General features: G+C 34.6%; 1 protein-coding gene across 1 annotated transcript in view; it reads left to right on the top strand.

The window, feature by feature from the left end:
• Window positions 1-1248: 1248 nt before the first annotated feature.
• LOC141458952 (homeobox protein B-H1-like) overlaps window positions 1249-9635 on the top strand; it is a 56132-nt gene continuing 47745 nt past the window's right edge. Inside the window, exon 1 of the mRNA XM_074137582.1 lies at window positions 1249-1670. Coding sequence (XP_073993683.1) covers window positions 1409-1670 — 262 coding nt within the window. The 5' untranslated portion in view covers window positions 1249-1408. The remainder of the gene's footprint in view (window positions 1671-9635) is intronic.

Here is a 9635-nt window from a genome sequence, read left to right as displayed (position 1 = left end):
TTGGAATCGCGTAATTCTCAAAGATTAAGAAATTAGCGCCCGTCTATTTTTTTCAGTCAGATTTTTTGCCCATTGATCGAAGGCAAAGAGCTGTAACATGTTTTGCTTAAATATTTTATTTGACCCTTTAAGTGAAAGTAAAAAAAAAAAAATAAATTATATAATCCAAGGTACTGAACGGGAATTGAACCTAGTACGTCAAAATATCTTAGTATTGCGGACCTCACCTCTAACCGCTCGGCTATAGTAGCGGCTAAACTGAACCAACTGTCATTTGTTAAATAATCGACAGCTGATAAATACAATTTACATATTTATTTACCTGATTGTAGTGGAGAAACAAGATGCTATGGCCCCTTAGGGCATTTAGAAGGGTTAACCGCAAGAGATCGGGAAGGAAGAGGTTGACCTAATAGGTCCACCAGTGGATGCAAATTGAAATGAATATTTTTTTGGCAAACTTTTCTTTTGGTTAATTTCTTATAAAAATTTCTCATCATAATAGAACGATTTTTTTTTATCAAATAAATGTTTCAAATTACTGAAGAATTAAAGTAGATGTAGAATAACGCTTATTTTTTCATACGTTCAACTACCAATTAGGGATAGAGGCAATTAACAAATAAATTTTATTATAAAATTCTCATATTTAACATTAAATAAAATCCAAGGCCTAGACTGGGAATCGAACCCAGTACCACAGTACATATTAGCTTTACAGGTCTCGCCTCTTAACCGCTCGGCTATCGTGGCGCCTTAAAATAGATATACTTATGGGTTAATAATAAATTTAGCAGGATTAATATATAAATGGGCGGAAGTGCCTACGCTACATATCAATTAAAAACACTTATTTTAAACTTTTCAAGAAAACACAGGGAGAGTGTAGAACAAATACAAATTTTTAGAAATAGTAGAGATAATAAATAATTGGAACAAATTCTTATGTAAAAATAACGTTAGCAATGTAAACAAATTAGGAGTTAAGAGAAGTTAAAAAGCAGGTAAATGGATCGAGAAGGGGAATCAGAGTTAACCGTTGATTAGAGATTAAGTGTTTGAACGCGGGTATGAGAACTAGCGATTGGGGGTGGGCGGGCTCTGGCCAACTTCCAGCCACTTACGTCATTTGATCAATTCAATTGCAGGGTACTAGTCGGCCAACGATTGGCTGGTAGGCGTGGCCACACTTTAGTAGTAGGGGCAAAAAGGACTAAAGAATACTTTTGTAGGGGGGGAAGCGAGTTTTAGTGGTAGGAAGGTTTGGAGCGGGTGTTTAGCGCGCCAGTTCAGTGTGTCTAAGAGTCCCGGTGTGTGCAGGCATTTGGAAAAAAGAAAGGATAACATATATAGTTAGGCCAGGAACACGGTGACTACTGACCGGGGCGGTTGGGAGAGCTCCTCTCCCATGACCATACACGACATGACGGCGGGCGTCATGCCGCATCATCTTTCAGCCAGATCCAGGTTCATGATTACAGATATATTAGGTGGACCACCACAGCCGTCTCCAAGTCCTGACCGCCCGAGAGATTTGTCCATACATCACTGTAGACAGCCGGGTCAACAGCAGCATCTCCATCAACAGCAGGATACTGAATCCGACGGACACGAGAGTGGCACCGATTCCGCGGGACTAGCTGCCGATACATCTTCACTTGGTTCAAACGGTGAGTGTGTTTTGTGTACTTAAAGTGTAGCCTTTTTTAGTGCCTTGTGTACCAGATTCGGGCGTTGAATATTTCTTTTAGTGTTTTCATCGCTAATCCATATTAAGTGGGTAAACCAGAGCTTATTTTGGACCATCAAATCGGTAAAAATACGCTATTTTTTCACTGAAGTTTTTATTTACTTAAATAGGGTATTTTTTCATCTTAAAATTAAAATATTGTAAACAATTCAGTCAATAATACTAATAAAATATCGTGAAATATTCTTCAGTAATGAAATATACTTCGAGGTGTTCAGTCAGGTGTAAACATTGTTTACTTTAGAAATTAATCAATTTTTACACTTTCAGTAGTTTGGAGCAATATTAAAAAAGAAATAAAAGCATTTCTGGGATTCGAATATTTAATACTATCCAATTCGTAGATTGTGTACCATTCAGGCTCTATCTAATTTCAAGCTCATTCAATTTTTTTTTTCTATTTTGATCCATTATTCATATAGTTTGTTTTATGATTTCAAAAAAAATTGCGTTAAAAGCATTGCATCTTACGCATACTTGGTTTGATTAAGTAAATTTATGGCATTGATTTAAACAAATTATTTTCGAAGTAAGAAGTTATTAATTAAATGTAAAATGGATATTTTTAATTTTGTATTTAAATTTTTATTTACAAAAATAAGAGAGTTTCCTTCTTGCTAGTTTCAGTTTATGTTGTGTAGTCAGCAAAAATAGTCAGAATAAAGTAACAGTTCTGTCGGTTGCGCAGGGCAATAAATATTTAACTGGAGTTCCCAAAAAAATAAGTGAACTTATTATTTCTGTATGATTAATAGTAAAGTTGTTGACTAGAGAGATTTAGTGGACTGTATAACAATACAAAGTGTGTATGTTTGTTAAAAGAAGTTGCAAGTCACGGCTTAATTGATCAGTTCGCATGCTCTCCTTCAGAAGCGTTCAAATCCTTTAATTTTTCACACCCTTTTGTTAGTACATTGAGCAGCAATAGGTTTTTACGTGCTTTTAACAATCGAATAGCTCGCTCACAACAACATCACTCGACAACAATCTCAAGTAGGTATACTTAATACAGTTCCCTTTATTGTCACTTCGGGCCCCTAGTTACTTGGGGGTTAAAAGCACAATAAGGAGGCTGCTACCTTTCTGATCTTGACATAATTTTAATGGTAATGCAGTTACGGCATTGAGTCTTGACGCTAATATTTTAACTTCTTTCTTTTAAATTAACTGTTGAAATTTTATTATAGTCTTCAATCTTAAATCATTACAAATCTCTTGTTCTACTAACTCAAGTTCTATCCTCTATTTGCCTTCCCTGATGAGCAAATGCTTTTGCTGGTCGAATTTCCTTCGCTAGACGTTCCTTGGGATCAAGAAATAGTTTTAAATACCTAAATCAGTTCAGATTCAAATCGTAACAATGTTTATTGTAAAACGTTTTATTTTTTTATAATTTGCAAAATAAATAATTAGAAAATGTTCCGCAGATGAAATTACTGTTTTGGCTTGCCACGACAATTTTCTGTCAAGCGGTAAAAGAAATCTCCATTTCTAAATAAGCATAATATTAAGTTTATAAGTTCACCAAGCTTGCCGCTTATTTTTTTTTCTTTTTTATTTAAGGCGCGTCAACATCTAAGGTTATTGGCGCCCGGAGCTTTTTTCAGTGCACTGCCGGCCTCCGGACAGTGTTCTCTCGTTACAGACAACACTGTCCATCACCGGACAGTGAGCTGTAAGAAGCTCCTAGGAAGAGAAAATCTAAGGGTCAGCTGCTGGATTCGAACTCGGGACCTCCGCGTGGGAGTCCAGCATGCTAACCTCTCAGCTAATCTCTTCCCTCTTGCCGCTTATTGACTGCAGAAATAAATCTGGAATTTATTAGATAATTGACAGATTTAAAATACGAAAGATTCACGATTTCTTTGGAATTCTGTAGAATAAAGGGTATGACGTAAGAACAATTGCAGTTGATGATTTCATTGAATTGGAGTCAAGTGTTTCACTCTAAAAATGGCGTCTACTCATCATACATACATTTTGTATGAAACATAAATCATAATCTAAGGTTACACCGACCGCCATGTTTATAGTAAATGGAATTAAATTTTATTTATTATGTACAAATTTAAGTTTAGATAGAGTTGATAATGGATCGCAATTTAGTGATGCAGTTGGTATGGAGAAACAATTTTGATAATAACTTTTAAAACTTGGTAGTGAAATTCAAAATTATGAATTAGCTTGAATTAGAATTATCAGCTTCGTGGAATTCTAAAATCCTTTACAATTAGATCTTACTTTTTCAAACCCCTTCAAAAATTTAAGTTTCGTTTAAGACCGAAAATTTTACTAAATATTTTTGAAATACTTTGTTTTGTTATGCCACTTAACAATGAAATCATGTCCATAATTACTTTTAAATACATTTTATTCATATTTTTATTTTATGTATTCAATAATTCGTTATTTATTAATTTGGTTAGAATTCACATCAAACCTAATTTTTACTTGGTAGATTTTTATTTTTATTAATTATTAATCATCTTTAGTTAGGTTTTTAATGATGGTTATTTCCAATCGATTCACGAACCTAACTTCTGTGTTTTATTGTACGATCGTGAAATTTCATCCCTAGCTTTATTAATTAATCAACTACCTTTCTGTTGACTGATTACAATAATACGGAACTTCCTAAAATCACTTCTTCAGGAAAATAAAAGATGAATGAACTGTTGGAAGTCCATAATAAAGTATCTTGGTTGGTACATTTGTGTAAAGTTAACCGTGACAACTGAAGAGCTTCAGGTATCTTTTCTGGAGGATGAATTTGCAGCTCAGAGATTCTTCGGATACGGAAGTAGTTTCGTACATCTCCTGTCAGTGATTATGATCGGGCCTTGAACTGTAAGAAGCACCTAGGAAGAGAAAATCTAAGTGCTACTAGCAGTTTGATTAATGTTATTTGCAACAAATAATTTTTGTTATTTTTAATTTTAAGCGTGTCAACATCTAGGGCTCTAGGAGCTCGTACTCCAATGCTCTGTCAGCCTCAGAACCATTTTCTCTTGATACTGGCAGTACAGTACAACACCAGAGAGTGATCTGCAGGGAGCTTGTAGGATTCAAAGCCGGGATCTCCACGTGGAGATATTGTACGCTACCCAATTAGTTCCCTTTAGTGTTATTATTTTTTTTATTCAATGTATACCTAAGTGCCATTTTTTTTAAAAAAAAATCATGAATACTGATTTTCGGCATAGTGGTAACGATTTCTTTTTTTATAAATTATTAGTTTAGACGTATATAATGTTCCTCTAAAGCAAATTGAAATCAAAATTTTTAGAAACTTCCTGGTTGGCCAAATTATTTTGGAAGCGCCCTTGGTAAGCCCAACAAGGTTTCCAATTTTTGGAACCGAGTTGTCGCCGGAACTCTTTATTTCACACTATTTGTGTCATTTTTAGAAAAAAGTTTTTCACACAGGATTATTTTAGAAGTTCTGAGGACGGTGGATCTTATTTCTAATATTAATATACTTCCTTGTTTGGTAGTTGCCCAGTGGATAGTGTAACCAGACCACCTACCTGCAAGTATAATATGTGGCAGGCTATTATGGAATAACTAAACCCCATTAAGTATAATTCAATATTAGTATACATTTTGTTCCAACTTGGATAATTGAGAGAGAATGACGTAAGAGATCGCCAACTGCTTTTTTAGATTTGCTCGAAGTGACTGAATAAGATAGTTACATTACATTGAATTGTTATGACGTTGTCGGTACTAAAATTCCATTCACAGAGTTCTATCAAAAGTTATACAAAAATAAATGGTCAAAAGTTATCATTCTGGTTTAATACTTATTTAAAATTTCAAAAACAAATTTTCTAGAGAAGGGATTAGTTCAGCGGTTATTGAACTGGATTTTCACGCGGAAATCCCAGGTTCGAATCCTTGGAGCTTCCTACAGCTTACTGTCTGTCTGGTGATGCATGGTACTGTTTGAACACGGTCCTCAGGCTGACAGGACAATAGAAAAGGTTCAGAAGGCCTAGGACTCTAGGTGATAAATTAGAAAAAGAAATTGTTGCGAATATACGAGTAATTAATTTATTAAAGAAGCGTTAACGACGAGTATTTTTACCAAACGGTGAGGAACGCTCCTGGTTCTCACAAACTCAAAAAGTGTGGAACTTGTTCCTAGACATTATTTTAGTGCGGTTTGGACTATTCCGTTCATATTTATTGTTCCAGTCTAGCCCAGCTGGTGCTGGCCTCCATAGCGCGTGGTTAGTCGTTATTACAAAACGATCTTATCAAGATATTGTTCAGTGATATCAAGAAGTTGCTTTACACTTCAAGCAATTTTTTTAAATATTTTTTTTCTTAAATTCGCAACTGCGTAATACATAAACGAAACAAAGGCAATGCGATAGCTATAGTATAGTACATCATAAATGTGAAATAGAAAACTGAAATCAAATAAAATAATATATAAAGTAAAAACGAAATAAAATAATAAGTAAATAAAATAAAATCACTGGAATGGCATGAATGAAGGCCATCCAACGATGACCATCACAAGTCGGTTAAAGTAAATACGGAATTTATTTCCGTTTACCTTTATTCTCGATTTGCGGAACCAGGGTTCGAGGATATTAAGATGAGCCTGAAGGGATCTAGTGGCTCTATAACCGGATGGGTGTTACGGCAGAGGATAGCAGTATCGTCTGCGAAGGTATAAATGCTCGTATTTGGATGAAGAGGATGGTCAGCCGTGTAGAGAGTGTATAATAGGGGGCCAAGGATACTTCCTTGCGGGACTCCAGCTAGGATCGGATAGATAGCGGAATAGGACGTATCTTGCACAGTTTGGAAAAAGCGATCTGCTAGATAGGATTTTAGGATAAGGGAGTAGTTGCTGGGAAGGACATTCTTGAGCTTCAGCAAAAGTCCTTCGTGCCACACTCTGTCAAAGGCTTGAGACACATCCAGGAAGACTCCTGGACAGTCAAGCCCTTTTATGAGAACTTTCTAACAAAACGATTAGCAGAAGTTCTTCGCGACAACAATCAAATTTTTGGTGTGTGGGGGACCTTTAGGGCTGAAATTTCTGAACTTTAGAAGGGAACGAACAAGACGCTAAAGTACACACTAAGTGGCCTATTATTTAACGTTTCACGATATAGTTAGAGTGGGCTAGTTTTAATACAGGGATCGCATGTCACAGCTGGTTTCATATTTAATTACAGCATTGCAGAGTGTGTGCCCAGCTGGGATAGAGCTGCCCACCACGGTCATGGCTGCAGATTTCACCCAGTCACTCGCCTAACCACCCTTTTCCACTCTAATCCTTTAAATCTGTTAATATTTTATATTTTGTAACGCTTTTTATCTGTTACATTTTTACATATTTTATAACCGGCTAATTCTTTTTCATGTAATCAGTGAATAATTTTGTTTTAAGTTTGTACATTATACATTCATGTTACAAATAATTAATACATATCATGTAGTAGTCCACAGTTTTGCTTAAAACAAATAATATGTTAATTAAAGAAATGATTTAGTTGAAAAAGTCCAATGAAATAAAAAGCAATATTTTCTATTCAAACAGTGTTATATCATAAAATTTCCAAAATTGAATTTTAGCTCCGAAAAGTTTTGAAAATTGACTAGTATGAAACAGGCAACATGTCTACTAGAATCGGATAATTTTGGATAACGGAAGTCGTAAGTGTCACACACTAGATATTTTTTCAATTTCAAGAATTTTGTTAGCATAGAATATAATTAGCATCATTGAAGATCACAAACTACCCATTTTGTGTCTCAAATATGTCTGTAATTCGTAAAATAAAGAGTAGCTTATGTGTTCTTAATAAATAATAAATTTGCCAACATAAAATGAAATTTTATCAAATATTTAAAAAGCAAATGTAAAAGATTCTCTACGAAATCGCTACTCAATACTGATTAATCTACCTCTTCAACGTTTAATTGTTCAAAATTAATTTTTTGTAAGAAATTAACAAAGGTTTATTGTTTAACAGCACTAAATCCTAGTCTGTTTAGAAGTTTGATTAAAGCTCGTTAATAGGCTGGGGTAAGCCGCTTTCATTCTGTCTAGTTACAGAGTTGAATCCGTTAAATGAAATAGATTCTTTAACAGGTTCGTATAGGGAATTTAATTGATAAAGCGTCCCGAACCGCTGCCATTGTTCCAGCGATACTCTCCAGCATTGCTAAATTTGTCAAATTCATTTTATTATACTCCCCAAAGCCAGTGGGGTAGAATCAAACTACTTCAATGAAAATTGCCATCAAACGCGTCAAAATGTGGGTGCTCCTGTTTGTTCCCCCCCCTCCCATAATAATTTTATATAAATTACAATTGTAACTATTTTGGAAGTAAATTGAGAAGAGTGCTCATCTAATGATGACTCTTCATGCCGCCTATTATTGAATTCCATTTGGATGAGGTAATTCGCGAGGCCAGTGCCGCCTCAGTCGAAGATTGGGTTGGTTAGAAAAAGTCTTCAAGATAAAAGCTGGTCCATGATAGGGTTAAGATGTGCGAAAAGGCGAGTGAAATTTCTTACAACGGGTTGAATTGTGCTACTGTAGACGTAATAGCATCGGTTATACGCTATAGAATTTTTGGATTTGGTATTAGAGTTGGCTTGGCTTAATTTTTGAACGCCTGCCAAGAAGTCTTGTCCGTAAGTAGTAGCATTTTTGAGTTCTTGTCGTTGTAAGACATGTATGTGGTCACAAATTTTTTGAAAACCAAAATTCGCATCCAGAAGTTATGGACTAGAGATTCTCTCCCGTACTTTGCGACAGAAGAATGCACCGATCTGATAAATCAATCTCTGATGACAGATATAAATTCGAAACGCATTAACAGTAATTTATAAAAAAAACCACAACAATGAGTAATAACTGTAGTTATAAGTTATTAAAATAGTTTAAAGTGTCTAACTAATCAGACAGTGAGGACAAATCCTAAGGTAACACTAAGAACATAATTTTCAATTTAGGACCATTTCTTTAAATAATTCCTTCTGTTTATCTTCGGCTCCATTTCCTGCTATAGTTAGTGACCTTGTGGATTCCTCTCTTCTCCGATGACGACTGCACTCCTCTTTCTGCACACTGTGTGTGATAGCGGTAACTTGGAGGAAACTTTATTCAATTCGTGGGAGCTCGTTAACTAATAATATCCATTTGTTAACAATAAAACTTAAGATATGTATACATCTTTTCCTTCTAAATAATCTTTCTCTTTGATTAAATTGTATAGCAATATTTTTGAATATATATTATCATTATCATTAATATTGATTATTATTTTTATTTATTTTTTCACTCAAAGATTTATTATATATTTTAATTTAACTAATTACGTAGCTAACTGAAAGAAAAAACACATTAAGTTTTGTTACAAACATATTATTCAAGGTTGCGTTGTTAGCATAAAGTTAGTTGAAAGCAGAACAAAAAACCTACGTTTGATATGGTTGTTGTGTGGCTATTAACAAACACCCCTGCCAGCAAACAGCAAACAGACTGGACAGCATGTGGAATTTATACTCGAATCGAGGCTAAAAACCACACGCGTACAATGCTCCTATATCCTGGCTGCGCCTAATGGATTTTGTAACCAAAACTAGAATTTCCACAGAAATAAAACAGTCTGATTGTCGTTTTTATTCATTTTTGTAAACTATTAAATTTACAATTTCATTATTTTCTTAATCTTGGCCGAACTATTCAATTTGATAACATTTCTATCCGCAGAATATTATGAAAGCCAATTGGCTTGATATTGACAGGTTTGTATGTGCCAGGTTTAAAATTATAGCTTTTGACTTTTAAATAGTAATAATATTTCCTGGAATACCTTAACATTTGTTTTTTGCTTTGAATAGCTCCCAAT

This window comes from Rhodnius prolixus, unplaced genomic scaffold (genome assembly GCF_049639745.1).
Source record: "Rhodnius prolixus isolate KJV_2025 unplaced genomic scaffold, Rpr scaffold_1, whole genome shotgun sequence".
Taxonomy (NCBI): Eukaryota; Metazoa; Arthropoda; class Insecta; order Hemiptera; family Reduviidae; genus Rhodnius; species Rhodnius prolixus.
This window is presented reverse-complemented; position numbering and strand designations above follow the sequence as displayed.